The 15,643-nt window shown below is 43.1% G+C and overlaps 1 protein-coding gene across 2 annotated transcripts in view; it reads right to left on the bottom strand.

Moving 5' to 3' along the window:
- ghra (growth hormone receptor a) overlaps window positions 1-14,601 on the bottom strand; it is a 31,726-nt gene extending 17,125 nt beyond the window's left edge. Inside the window, exons 1-2 of one of the 2 annotated variants that reach the window (XM_084359831.1) lie at window positions 14,245-14,601; window positions 4,979-5,094 (exon numbers count right to left, since the gene is read on the bottom strand). In XM_084359831.1, coding sequence (XP_084215957.1) covers window positions 4,979-5,090 — 112 coding nt within the window. In that variant the 5' untranslated portion in view covers window positions 5,091-5,094; window positions 14,245-14,601. Of the gene's footprint in view, window positions 1-1,875; window positions 1,955-4,978; window positions 5,095-14,244 lie in introns of those variants that run through there. The other variant, XM_084359832.1, reaches the window with a different exon arrangement.
- Between the last annotated feature and the right edge of the window lie 1,042 nt (window positions 14,602-15,643).

Genomic DNA, 15,643 nt, shown 5'->3' with positions numbered 1-15,643 from the left:
CTGCAATGACAAGAAGGAAACTCTTGCGATTTTTAAGTCGGGAAAAGTCGACAAATAGCCCAATCAGCAACAATCAGGTGCTGATGTGTGAGAGAAGAAAGCAGCACTGCAGGTCACTGCTGGATTTTCCTTCTTCTTCTTCTTTCTTACTTCAGAAAGTTCAAGTTTCACATCGCCTCTCTATGACTTCTTCTGTAATACTCATCAGTCAGCACTGCTGCTTATAAACCTTTAAGAATCAATTTAGTTAAACCAAGGATGTGCGTCTGTGGAGCTATCCTTCCATTACAGACACCACTTCCCATACAAGGCCCCAAGTACGCTGCTCAGGGCTTAGACACTGACTGTGTGTTTTTGAAGCAGATGAAACTGCCAGATGGAAACCAAACCTCTGTACTTCTACCACTGGTTACCACCTCTGTGGTCGAGCACACAGCCTCACTAAGCTGGATCAATTTACGGGCCTGAGGAACAAGTCCTCCTGAGACACATAGACAGCCACACAGGAAATGCTGGAGGGGGGAGAAAAAGAAAGTGTGTGCGTTTGTGTGTGAGGACAGAGCAAGACAAACGACTACCACTGGCTATAATCGCTCTGGTAAGCCTTTAAATACATAGGAGCATCTCCAAACGTCTACTCTGGGCTTGTTATGTGGCTGGCTCGACAACAGACATAAAAAGAAGAACCCGCAGAATTTCAGGAAGGCTCTATTAGATCCCAGAGTGGAACAGCAAAATGGTTTTAAGCAACCTCAGAAGGGCAATGTTTACGGTTACTGACCTGATCAACAAGATCGGACATTTAGGGTGTACAGGAAGCAGGTGTCAGGATCGGAGTTCATACAGGGGTATAAGCTTCAGAAAGGCACAGACTGCGTGTGTTTGCTCGTGCTATCAGTGGCTGCTTCGTGTTTACAGATGTTTTAACGGTTGTTGAGGAGGACCAGGGCTAGATCACCACCAGAGGCTGTTTTAACGAGAGGAGGAGGCAGACCAGTCCGAATGTTTGATGGTTTGCCTATCAGCAGTTTGTCTGAGAGCTTATCAGAGAGGTAATGTAAACCCAAGGAGATAAAGACATTTGCTACAGTCTGTGAACAAATACAAAGTCGAAAAGCCTGAGGGCAAAGACATGGAGCTCAAAAACTCGGTGTGGTTTACTAATTAATTTACGGTACAGTTCAGACACCTGGTTTTTTGCTTGTCTGATATGATACAGTTTTATTCGTCTCATTTAGCAGCACACTGGTTTCTGGTTTAGCAGCAGGATAGACTGATGTGAAAAGAGCTCTTCAGCCTGTTTTGTTTAAATCGGGGGACTCAAAAGCTGTGTGTTTGAGTCTGTGTTTCAACATTTGTAAGCATCACACCACTGGAAATTTTTGAGGAGACCTCGGGGAAATTGTCAGCTGTGTTTGTTGCAACAAAAAAAAATTATATTTAAGACAGGCCTGTTTTTTTTGCCATCTAAAACACAAAACATGACACAAATTGGCTTTTGTGCCTAAGACTAACCAGAGCAAAAGCACAGCGTTGTGTCAGCAGAAAAATTCAACCTAAACAAATGTAACGTTGGAACATAAAGAAATGCAAAGTTTAAAGTTTGTGTTGTGGTTTTGCAGAAACTAGCATATAAATCTGAAGTTGAACATGGCATCATAAGATAAACAATAGCTGTGCTGAAATAAGTCTTTGATGTGTGAATATTATCAAAATGCTTCCCTAATTTAGTTATAATATCGCTGTAATCGATCATGTAACCGATCCAGTTTTCACATGTTATCACATAGCTGTGGCAGCATCTTATCAAGACACGCCGATTCTGTGGTGTGATTCTCACTTAGTAACGCCAAACTAAACAAGAAAACCACTTACCGTACCCAGACTGCTTCCTCGCCTCTCCTCATCACAAAGTGCAACAAAACCATGACTTGAAGGCATAGCACTAACCGAGAATGTATGACAAACGGCTAAAAAACTATTGAGGTCGTAAATTACTTATCAGAATGCCAAAATGGCTGCTGGCCATGATTGCTCAGGCCAAATGGGATGGCTTGGATGCACTTAAGTCCAAATTACTCTCCCAAAGAAAACAATCCGGGTTGATTTAAACCCAAAATCTGTGTAACATAATATTTTGGCTGCTTTGGTACCAGCACTGGCACCAGAATTACTTCACTAGGAAAAGCCAAAATGGCTTACAACACTAAAAACAGCAAGACAGAAAGAACAATATGTTCACACCACATGGCACTTGAGCCAATGCCCTCAAACCAAACTTCTCTGCCAAATCTACCCACTGAGTTATCCATTTCCCCCAAAACTTAACTGATTATTAACTGGTGAAGCTTTGATTTCATCATTCCCTAACCAGTGCATTTTAAAAAGCAGCGGACAGGACAATTAACTATTCTGACCTAAGACAGAAAAGAAGAAGGGTGTGGAGAAGACATGATGAGCTGGCACTCTCACTTAGATGCCAGTGGTAGTATTTACAGCTGCTTTACTCTAAACTAGGGTTGGGCTGATGAACGATGCCATCGTCCACAGTCGACAGCGGCTACAGTGGTGAGCTAATATGCAACTGCTGCCTTACGACAACAACGAGGGGACATGCTGCGTCAAATTCGTAAACAACGGTCGCCCAACCCTACTCTAAACCCACTCAAAGAAAGAAGAAGTGCCCTAATGAGGTGCCAAACAATGTCTCTGACAGGATGCCATGAAAATATTGCAGAAATACAAGTGAAAAAATGAAAAAAAAAGACTCCTATTAATCACTGCTCATCAGAAAAATATTTCATATTTATTTGATCTACGTAAATCAAAATGGCGAAACCCCCAGAAAAAAAACATGCATTAAATGTCAGCTACATCAAATGTGTTATGAATGTTTGAGCTGCTAAGCTAATGAAAATAGCCAATGCTCGACTATTAGCAACTGAAATGGCATTTCATTCATGTAATAGCTTTCCATAACCAAACAACGGTTCTACAGAAATGCATTTAAAATGATGCTGAGAAATCATTTCATGTGCAGGTATCCAGTATGTCCACATGGATAGGGCTTCAGTAAGAGCACGTATCACACAGCCAAAATTCCCCCAGTGTTTCTCCAGGTAACACGCGAGCTGCGCATTCTGGCAACAGGTGCTGCAGCAGCCAGACTGACCGAGACGGTTTGGAGATGATCCAGGTCAAATGCTGTCCGGCTCACTTCTTAATCGCAGTGAGCAGATGCACGCTATGAATGTTCAGAGGTGCACATGCAAGGACGAATTTTCACCGTGTTGCCAAATAGTTTCAGTGCCAGTAAGTGCAGGCAAAATTGGATGTTCCTTTAAGTGGAACGGAGAATGCTTAGACAAGTTGAAAAGATAAACTAAATTCAAGTTTTTCAAAAATTCAAGCAAAACCTAACTAAATTATAGGGATGCACAACATGTTTATTTTTTAAGCCGACACTGAGAACCTACAATAACCTGCTTTTCAGAGCTGATGCTATAAGATTACCTATAATTTAACATTTTCCTATTTTAAAAAGAAGTTCATAACTTGTAGTTTATGCATACCTGAGGGTAAGAACGGCTCAGATGTGGCGAGGAAAGATGGACAATTTAATATTTTTCTTGTATTTCCTCCTCTCTGTGTTCATTGGTGGATCACAAACAAACTGTAAAGGTGCTTGCCCCGACCTACTGTATCAAAAAGGTAGATGTCGTGCATTGTAAGTCCATGAAAACAATTTACTTTGTACAATTCAACAATACAGATAAAAAGCCAAAAACACAAATTTACCAATATTGAGCTCATGTATTGTGCACAGCTACTAATTTCATGAATTAACAAATTTGAATATGTTTTTAACAAGGTATTTTTAATATTTTTACTTGATAGATGACTTAAATGATTAAACAATTATCACAATATTTTTCTGGCAGTCAAAGCCCACAGATCCATTTGTTCAGTAGTGTTTGATGTTTGATTTTATCCAATGTCCCAAAGGCATTTGGGTAGGCTGCTATATTTATTTATTTATTCATCTATTACTAATTAATTAATTAATTTTACAGCACTGTAATCCTTACCAAAACCAACACCGTCTACACTTAACACATTTCTTTTTAGATAACGGTGTGTTATCCCACATCCAGACGTAGACTCCCTCCTAATATGAAACCCAGGAATGCAGACACAGCAAAACCAAACGACAGACAGCAACTTTTTCTTTTCAAGAAGTTCAGAGACAAAGTCAACAGCGGCATTGATCCGCTCATGGGAGCTGCTGAATCTTGGCTGTGAGGGCTTCATGTGCTGTCCCAGCATCGGTAGACTTTAAATAAACAAGAATCTTTTGGCTGAGGTTGCAGGGCTGCACACTGTCACCTCATTCCAGCTGCAGTGGCTTCAGCCATTACAGGAAGATGACAAATCATCATTCTCAGGCGATTTTGTGAACGGGACTCCGAGTATCAAGTGTGGAAATCAGAGACCGCATAGAGACCAACTATTTAGGAAGTTCAAGTGGTAAAACTATATCAATACTCATGTCTGGTTTTTTCTCAGTCGCAGCATGTTTTCACCTAATTATTCCACATAGTTCAGTGTCAGCTGGATGAGCTGGCTGAACATCCTACGTGGTCCTGTCCCTGGACTTTGACAGAGAAAGCCCCAGCCGTATATTTACCCTAGCTCTATTGATCAGCAGCCTGTTTGACAAGCCAAACCAGGAAAGCGTTGCGTTGGCTCAACAGCGAACATTTCCACATGTATCTGAGCAAACACGGCATTCTGCAACTGATGTCTGACATAAGACGCGATAGCAAGTGTCAACAGCGTGTTGTGCGCAGATCCTAAAAATCACATTTGTTAATGTTTGATGAGCTCCGTGTAGCAAGATTGACAGTCTGTCTGGTCTTGTATCAGTGCATTTCTCCTGCGCGCAAAGCAGAGAAAAAAAAAACCGGCAGTAACCTACCTGATGATGTCATGTGGTCCATCAGAAACGCAGATCCTGAAGTGGACAGCCAATCCAGGGAGGAAACTAGGAGAAGGAGCAGGAGATTGGAGGAGGAGGACAAGACAGCCATGATGCTGTGGAGAGAGACAGATGGGAGAATGAGAGGAAGGGACAGAGACACAGTGATTATAATTATCAGTTGGACTCCATGATGACATGTCCATGTGAAAAAAAACCTTTTCTCCCTCCCTCTTTCTCTCCCTTTCTTTCTCTCTGCCTTGTGAACACAAACTGTGGGTGCCATTTATTTTCAGCTGGTGCATGTGAAACCTAACACGGAGCATGTCACAATTAATTATCATGCCAGGGTCGTCGCTGCAGCGTTTGGAAGAGTCGAACGTATGAAGCCTGTTTTTCAGTGTACAGTACATGTGTTAATAACCATTTAAAATTATTTTCTCATTTCGAGTAATAATGAATGAAATATCACGGTAATTAAACCCTTAATCAGCGATGCCAGGCCGATCATTTTTGGCCTGGCATCAACACTCGTCCATGTTACACGACTCGTCACTACTTTATCAAAAGGTAGGGTAACTAAGACAAAGACGTTATTTTTCTTTCGACAGCCACAGACAAGTTGGGTTTTGCTACTGCCATGTTTCTGTCCCTCCTGGAAGCAACGTCACCCGACGTGCGCAGGCAGAACAAATTTATTCCGACCAGAGATTCAAGGAGATTGTTGTCAATCTAAGAATAAACCTTTTCCCGCACCCCTGGTGGTGAGGGGATGAAAGGTGTAGGCTGTGTAACCGAAAACAGCAACACTAAAGTGTTGCGGAGAGTTAAAAACTGACGACGAGCTACAATTTCACATTTACAAACAGCCATTTCATTCAATTGCTAATACAAGAATATCGATTATAGCAGCTTTGAGCTTCTGAATCCAAAACTAAATCAACTCCACATGCTGCAGAATTTGTACCACACCTACGCAGTAACACTACCTCCCCCCCTCTACAAACTAGACTTGAATTTCCCAACAAAACCTTTCACACAGATAATGTGGTGACTGCCTCTCTCATCCAGGCCAGATTTTGATTTCCAGATCACCAGATTTTTTTTCTTTTTTTCCCCAATGCTATACAAAAAACAACTTCCCGGTCTATAAGCTGGTGGACACACTCTACCAGTCAAGTCCAACCTCTAAATATAGGCCAAACTTTCTGTCCGCACCCTTGGCTATTTACAGCTGCGTCTCCGCAACTTTACTGGGCTGCCAACAACCCTAAACGTGGAGACTGTGTTTCTGAGGGCGACGCTGCCAGTGTTTCCCCCCCAGTTCTGGAGTAATCTGAGAACAGAGGATCTTCATGCCGTATAACTAGTGAGCTATACAGCATCTCAAATTCTCTCGTTTTTACGGGAAAAGAAGTTTGGGCTCCGTGCCTAGAAACAGGAAGCATTCCCAGCATTTTTACATTCATACAGAGTGACAGCTACTGAGCAACAATGTGGCAAACTGGGGCACATTTTCAAGACTGACAAACTTGGATCGGGCATTGCGAAATCTACTGGCAGGAGGAGTGTTCATATAGCAGCACATATCAAGCACAGATTTAGAGTAAGGCCAGCAATCCAGTTACTGAGGATTAGATATACTGCAAATTTAAAGTCCCACCCTCCCCCTTTCTTCTTCTTCCTACAGTTGAATGTGTAGCTTCACTGTCTTGCACGATGTATGTGCAGAGTCTGACACCAGAAGGCATTTTTCACACTCATGTGTGGAAAGTGTGCCTTTCTCTGCGCTCAATGAAATCTGATTTTAAGAGGCGGGAATACGAGGATGATTTGTGACATCACAAAGGGTTTGGAAGCCAATCGTGGTCCAATAATCGGCATACACGAGTGTGATGAGGAAATCTGATCCTCCTGCACACAAACACTGAGAATGGACTTCAGGAGGCATCTTGTGAAAAGAAAAATCTTTGCATATTCACATATTTTGGAAAATTTGACGAGTTTTCATAGCCTACCGATCCTGACCAATGTATCAATTCAATGATCAACGATCCAACAGCATCGGGCAACGTGAACACATCGATTCTTATCGCCGCCAACGATAAAATGCGCATTTATTTTGAATTTCCCATAGCACGTCTGTGTCACTGTGTCCGTTCATGCGCAACTCCTTTCTAAACAGTGCTTATTTTTTATTAAAAAGTAATAAAATTGTCAAATCATGTCTTTTAGGTGCTTTTTGTGAGTTGATATAAATGTAACTGATTGTGTTCAATGGGCATATGATATCATCTTATATCGATCGCAGGCCGTAGTATCGAATCAAATTGAAATGGTATCGTGGCAGACTTTGTGTAAATGTATCGTTCTTTTAAAAAAACATTTGATTATGTGGTCAGTCATGGTTGCCCACGAGGACAGTGGAGCTTCATAACTTCAGAAATAGCAACAGCTTGCACACGTCAAAACAAATACACCTCTGCAAAAACAAAGCAAACGACAGAAACAACGCAAAAGAGAATCCTCTACATCTTTGCAAAATCTAAGTTTGTTTTTTGTAAGCTGTAAAAACTCACAACGACTGATTTCCCAGATTCACAGGCTGAAAAATTGAAACATTAAGTCGTGTGTGTGTGTGGATGAATTCCATTTGTTAGAGGCCATGCAAGGCCAAGTTATACAATGCAAGAATTTATGGCAGAGACCTGTCAGGCAGCAGGCTCTTCTGGCCCGACTAAAATGCTCCATTTACGTTGCTCATTTTCTGCAGCTTGTCCACAGATTTTCCTTTCCCTTTTCAAAAAGTAAAAGCCCAATTATTAGAGTGAACTTCACAAGCCTCTGATGAGCACTTTCAAACCACTTTACGACTCTGGGAAGGTTTTTGCTCTTCTTCTCTTTCCACATTGTCTTTTCCTTCAAAGTCTCACATTCTCTGATCAGTAGAGGAACCTAAAAGGGGGCCAAAAAGCGCCTCCACCCCAACATGTGGCCTCATGTTAACCCTAACATTAGTCCCCCCTCTCTCTCATGTGCAAGCGTCTGTGAAAGCCCTGGCAAGGTTAGTGCTCCATCTCCATCTCCTGCACGTTTCCCCCCCTATTCCTGTCCTTCTCTCAGCCAATTACAGGCTCTTAGACTCGCAGGAAAGCTGCCTGAGCCAATCAGAAAGGAGGGAGGCTCAGCCAAGCTCTCCTGGGGTCCCTCCGTAAACATTTAGGGCCTCCTTGGTCAACCCTCCTCCCACTACCTCTGCCCTACACACACACACACACACACACACACACACCAACACACATACACACACATACACACACATGCAACATCTTGGCTTTGGCACCCCACTGCCAGCACCATGCCTCTCCCATGTTTCCTCAAATCTCTATCAATCATCTGTGTTTGTCCAAAAGGAGCTGACAAGAGAGGGAGGAGGAGAAGATGTGGTGATGGTGTAAGGGTGCAGCCAAAGACAAAGAAAGGAGAAAGGTTAGGGGGTGAGAGGTCACACAATCTCTGTGTTTAGTCTCTTCTAAAGCTCCAGAAGTAAAGCATGCACACACACACACAAAGACACACTGAGAGCGATGTTGCAAATCCAAGTTTAGTTTTGAGGTTTCTACAGAGAGAAAGCAGAAAGACAAGTCGCCGGGGGGGCTAAATGTTCAAATTTTGTGAGGTGTGGACATTCAGTCGCATTTCAAAGATTTATGAAGAAACAAACAAGAGTGCTCTGATGTTTGCAAGTCAATAAAGACCGAGGCAGATGAGATCTACTTTGATAGGGAGGACAAGGAAACGGGTGATGTTTACTTTCTGGTGGGAAAAAAGGTAAACACTGACATCATACATTCGTTAACATGATAATACAATAACTTTCGAAGAATGAGGTCGCCCTTGAATGGGATTCTGATCCCATGTTGCGATGGACTCTCTATACATTCTCAACGCTCAATGAGCTGTCGACCTCAATCTGTGTATGACACTCCCGTAAACACACACTCGTTAGTCATATATAGAAGGCAGGGGGGTTTCTCTCGCAGCTTAGGGTTACGATAAATAACTTCAAACTTTAAGCTTTATCTTTCTTTTCCTTATCATTGTTTGTCTCTCATTCCAGTAATATCAGACAGTCGTAGTGACTGAAATGAAGTGTAAAGCAGGCAGAGAGTGCGAGAGAGGTGCTCCTGGCAAAGGTAAAATCAACATGGACAAAACTCCCTCTGTCCCCGTCAAAAGTTGCGATTTTGGGCTGCTCGAGATGAACGGAAGCACCGGCACTTGATGTGTCTGCCGCTGGCTGATTCAAAGCTTTGGCAACTCAATATTTAGAGTTCAAATTCTCAAAATGAGGAGTTAAATGTTGAGTGAGGAAAAAGACAAAATGCATTTTCAAGCACCGCAAGCCGAGAGCCACATAGTTCCATTATATTCAGGAGAGGGCTGACGTAGGAACTCTGCAACTCACACAAAAACAATCCGGATAGATAAGTAACGCTTTAGGTGAGAGGTAAAAAGGTGTATTTCTTCAGAACTTTCCCTTTAAGGGCCTTTAAAGCATGGCACACCTACAGTCTACAGCCACGCTGCTGCTGATCCTGTGACATTCCTTTTATTCAGCTATATTTCTAATGGTTTCTCCGGATAGTCGGGGCCTCTGGAGCAATGCTGCAGCTGTAAAGACAGCGCCTGATGTATGCCTCGAGTCTGAAAGGACTGCATCAGCCTCTCGTGGACTTTAAGAGGTGTTAAAGATTGTTTGATTCTTTGAATGCATTAGTGTGAAGGTAATGTCTCCCATTATCTGATCTAATTACCTGATCTCTTGCCCCCTTACTATGCACTCTTCATTATGTGTTTCATTCCTTTCTACCTCTCTATCATTCATTGCAGTCACTGTCACTACAAATACCCCGATGCTCAAAGTGCTTATCTCGCTGGACTTTACTGAGAAGTCAAGGAAGATGTGAATCAATTTAGTATGACCTTGTTACTTACTTTGGTCACAAAACTTACCAGGCCTATATAACAAAATCTCAAGCTATTAAGCCTCTGATTTCTCAAGGACTTTGTGTGAATAAAGCTCAATGCCTTGATGAACCTTAAGGGCAGTAAAACCTCAAAGAGGAACAGCCGCTGCTCCCGTGTGGTGTAGCCTGTGGTGTAGCCACATACATAAAACTAAAGACCATCTTGTCTTCACTTGAATCTCAACTACACAGCCTGGAAAGTTTCACGAATGCATCTTGCACGGTAGTGACGTCCACAGACAGACAGTCAGACACCTGGCAAAGTACTCTGAGCTGCTTCCGTGGTAGCTCTCGACACAAAAGGTGAAGGTGTGGCCCGGACTACATATGTGGGTCAGGGGAGTAAAGGGAGGGGGCCGACCCCTACTTGCGATCCACTTGCTCGGACGACGCCCATCTTTGAGCTCGGCCTTCAACTTGATCTCAACTACACACCTGCCAAGTTTGGTGGCTGGTTGTGACAATATCAGGGTGATAAAATCTGCCCACAGACAGACACACACATACTAACAAGGTGAAAACATTACGAGCCAGCGCTGCTACAAACATTGTGATTTCTCAGGTCACCCAACTTTAAACTGCTACCTCCTCTGACATGCCATGCCATTTCGTGAAAAGTGACATGCTAAGTGCAGGACTTCTGAAAAGTAAAGTAAAAGTAAATAATCTGGAATTTTAACCCAAAGTACTTGAAAGTGGCTTTAAAAAAGTCAGGCGCCTGGAGGACACACATCTCAGGAAGCTCCTCTGATCACTTTGAGTTTCCTACTTGGTTTAAAAAGGTGCAATATGTAAGAATTGACACTCAAAACAAATAGGAGGCAGCATATCACTGGAATAAGCTAACTGCTAACTGCTGCCAAGTTTAGCTGCTGTTAGCTCAGTTAGCCGTGCAGCTAGTGGCCAGGGCTGGGAGATCTGAGCACCAGTGAAGTGTATAAACCACTAGCACAGGAGCGTTGGACCAGGAAAGGCCGGGGTTAGCTGGTTAGCATGCTAACTTCAATCAGTCCAGTCAGTTTAATCACTTTAAAGCAACTAAATGTGCCATTTAACAGCATGAGGAAAATAAAGTAATCCAAAACATAAACACAGTGGGTTATCTTCAATCACGCCATCTCAACAAGGTAAGATTATCCTTCGAGACAGTATGACAACAAATACTGTGGCAGACGTGACCATATTTCCTTTCATCATAATCATGTTTGAGCGTACACATACACAGAGTTGTCCAAGGTCTCCTGTTTGTTCTCTCAATAATTACACAAGAATCATGTAAATAGATTTTCAGCCTTCGCTGGACCCTCCCCCCTCAGCACTAACCTCTTTCTTTAAAATCAACAGAATCTGAGTAAACACGCCGCAGACTTCAACATGAGCCTGCACGTTACACCAGACACTGGTGAGGAAGAGTCCACATCAGCAGAGCCCCTCACACGAGAGGCGGGGCCCCGAAAAACTGCAGCTCAACCAGCTGCTCCTAATAGGCCTTCAACTGCTGGGTGTATTTACATGAATTCATTAACCTGTGGGGGGAGTGTGTATGTATGCAGACGCAGGATGCATTTTAAGCGTGTGCATGTGGGAGCTCTCAGGCATTCAGACCTGGCTACTGGATGGCTCTAATGTCTCCTGCTCTTATTTCATAAGAGAGAGTGGAAAACTCAGAGTCAGCACACTGGCATGGGACGAGCCTGTGCTGGAAGCAGATCAGGACACACATCTGCAAACACCCGGCTGCAGTCTGTGTGCACGGGAGGCGAGCGAAAGAGAGGGGAGTGTGTGCGCGTGCATGTGCAAAATCAAGTGTGCGTATCAGAGCGGGACCGAGCAAGGTAAAGAGTGCAAGAGTGAGAGACGGACTCGAGCCGGAACAGAGAAAGCGTGTGCTGAAAAGTGATCTTTGTGGAAAAGCTCTGCTTTGCAGCATTCCACGCGGCGAGTGTGCATGCACGGACATGCAGCTGTTTGTTGAAGATATTAAAACGAAAGCTGCCAAGTAAAATTGCGTCCACAAAATCTACACTTCACACGGTAAAGAAAAATACCTAGTTGGTAATATCAGAGACAATGAATTCAATCCAATCAGAACAGAATAAAAAAGTCTATCAAGCAACTTCTTGTTTTTGAGGACTAAGTATAGATGAGCAGCTTTTGCTCCATATACTCCCTCGCACACACACACACACACACACACACATCCTGACAACCATGCAACAACAACACTGAGGTGCACATGGATGTGTGTAAAATCTAATGGTTTCCAAAGTGTTGCCGAGCTGCCAAAGGGTATAGCACATTACAGCTGTGTTTACCGAGACAGAAACCGATGGAACTAATGTCTCTTAAAAACTCCTCGCCTCATCTATTGAAACATCTCTTACTTCAGCTACCTGGTAGTTATTATAATAGCTGCCATTATGCGTGTCCCTCATTTTTCTCTGCAGAGCAACCGTTTCAACAGCGAATCCCACTGAATACGATTCAGCAAAGTATGCCGTCAGCAGAAGGGTTTGCAATGGTCATAATCTCACACATATCATAGAGTCAGAGACAATATGAAAAAGTCATTGACCTGCCCAATATAACTGATTCCCGATATTATCCCGATAACATCAAAATATTCTTAAAACTCTTACATACTGGAATTACTCTAACGTTACATTTTGGCAAAGACGTTTTTTAGTGAAAATCAAACAATTAAAGAATCTCTAAAAAGTCATCATGACTCTTAAGTCCCTCCTGAACAAATAAAGGACACATAAATGGTGGTAACCTTTAGCTTGGATTCTGCAGTATTTACACACCTCCCATTTTACTTGTTTGTGTGTGCGATCAAATGGCTGAGGCACATCGAAACACATCAGGAAACCAGAACAGGACTGTACGTCAGCCAGCTAGACATCTTCTTCAAGTCATACACGTGAGGATATTCACGATTATCTCGATTCACGATTATCCCGATGATATGAATTCACCACGATCGACTTATTTTGAGCATTTTAATCGCGATCCACGATAAAATCTTTTGTCCTTTATGAGATTGCCGACGATTTCTAAATCGCTTCAGAACTAACGTCATCTGGTGAATATACATTATAATCATGCTGGATTTAATGCAAAAAAGCCATCGGAGCCATTATGCATGAACACTGTGATGGGAATCATTGTTGTCGAGTGAATAAACAAAATCACAACTCAACATATGAGACTCAACAGTGCAATAAAACCTTTTCCTTGAGGAGTTAACTACACCCCTGTGGTGACCAAGTGTGCATCATCACAGTGTGGTGTGCTCTCTAATTAAAACAGCAGAGGAGCAGTGGTGCTCTCCTGTAGTCAGTGCACCAGTCTGCAGATCAGTGATGAGAGAAGAAGTTGGCATGAGAAGGTGACAACTGTTTAGTCATCCATCCAGGAGGGATCCCAAACATTAGCTGGTCCCGGCGCCTCACAGACAAAAGCAGAATGTTTATAAAAATGAATGGCATTCCTTTGGGGGGGTTGGACTGTTGATGAAACCAATTAAGCGGCTTAAAGGCATCACCTGGTATCATCTGCTTACTTCTCATTAAGACCTGTCATCATGTGTGGATTTATGGATCAAGAGAGCTTAAAAGAAAACCATCAGAGTTGCCCTCCTCGTGTCATCTTAAGTAAAATAAGCAGACGTGCGAGGCTCAGTGAAGTGATCACTGGACACAAGTGACAAGCTCGTTTCCATCCAGGCAAAGACCAACACATGAGCTGCTGGTGTCAAGTCGAAGAGTCTGTCATTTTCAAATGCGTGTTGTCATTTCAAATCAGTCGCTTCTATTCCTCCCGCAGGATTTTACACTCATCAGCTGTCTGTGCTGTGTGAAACTCCCCAGGAGATGACTCCTCAGGTGTCCGACTGCCTCTGCAAACCCTCAAGTTGCTGCGGAATTTGCGTCAACTTCGACTTTCTGTGCTTTAGATAAAGTGCGCATTTACATCGCGCACTGCAGACCAGCAAAGCTTAATGTTTGCGATTCCCCCCCCCCAAAAAAGATGTTTTTGCAATGAGCAGCATGCAGTGTGAAAGAAAACAACAAAAAACAATAACGCAATTTCAGCAGAGTTTCCCGACTCGTGCGTAAGCTGCCAAAAACGTGGAGAGCTTTAGGGAAAAGGAGGAACACACACACACACACACACACCAAAAGAAAAGAAAAAGATGCACTGCACGTTTTAAAAGAACATAAACGCACTTACTTGGTACGAAGTCTCGAGGTGGGGGAAGAAAAACAAACTGCAAGGACAACGCAGATCCGACTTTTCACAACTTGGTCATCTGATGGCCAGCGTGAGAGCACCAAAAAGTCCTGCGCCTTCACTTCAGCCCCGCTCGGCCCCGGTGAAGTCTCTGCGACTCGGACTTCTTCACATCACCCAGATCATCTGGAAAATCGGGTTCGTGCCGCTTTCCCGTTTCAAGATTTGGGTCCACTCTGCCGCTCAGTTCATCATCCAGCTCACTTTCAGGGGGCTACACACGCTACGTAGCTGAGACGGAGCCAGTACGTGTGTGTTTCAAATGGCGGTGAAGCGCCCTCATCCGCCAACAATCCAATCTGCTCCATTATGGCCACACAGAGGACAGCCAGGGGGAAAGACTGCCGGGCCAAACTTCCAAAATAAAACCACCCGGTAGCTGCCACGCTTTGTGGTGGGAGCCAAACTTTAAATGAGGTCTAATAATCATTTTATTAGGCTATTTATCACGGGAAAGAACCGCATATTTTAATTTTAAAGCGATCAGCCTGAGACAGATTTTTTTTCACATAGGCATAAAGTGACTTTTTATTTTATTTTTAAGGACAAAAACGCAAAAAACGAAACATCTTAGTGTCTCTGTGTGGACTTATAATCACTACTTATACTAAGAAAGGAAGCAATGCGCTTTAATAATCAAGCTCACACATTTTTACACATTTTGTGTGTGTGTTTTATTCAACATGTTATTAATGATGTTTCATTTTCACTGCGCAAATGGTTTTGTTTGATGCTGAGGGTTCCCATCTGTGCCATGCCCAGTGCGTCTGGAGCGCGCCAAACGCCTGGCACACCTGTGGCGCGCTTGGATACGAGAGGATACTTCATCATACATTAAAGCCGGGTGTGGCAAGCGTTGCCAGTCACATTCACTACTTTCCTGTGGAGAGTTTTCTTCAGAGGAAACTTGTTAATGTCTGGCGAGAATCTTTGTGTGATTTGATCTTTATCATGAAGTGATCCACATCACTGCAGTGACTTTTACGAATACATCCCTCATTTATTTAAATACCACAGTTTTGTTTCTGGGAACACCACCCTGGCACTACCACATCTTATATCCCACATGCTCACCTGTATTATGATTAAAAATGTGGAAGCTCCAGGTGGTACTCTGGTCACTCAGTTGTTAAAATGAGGATGCTCTTTGCAGTTGCCCTGGTTACACGTTTTCACGGACACGTTTGAACAATTTTCAATGCTGATTTACAAAAAGAAACTTAACGATAATCGACTTGTGTTATGCAGCCTAGATGCGGACGCCTCTGTGGTGCATACATGATGTGCAGCAAATCCGTCGTGCGTAATTGTGGCAACATCTGCGCATGGAACAGCCTCC

Source organism: Pagrus pagrus, assembly GCF_965226575.1.
Source record: "Pagrus pagrus genome assembly, chromosome: 8".
NCBI classification, from domain to species: Eukaryota; Metazoa; Chordata; class Actinopteri; order Spariformes; family Sparidae; genus Pagrus; species Pagrus pagrus.
Note: the sequence above shows the minus strand (reverse complement) of the source record. Positions and strands in the feature narration are given on the sequence as shown.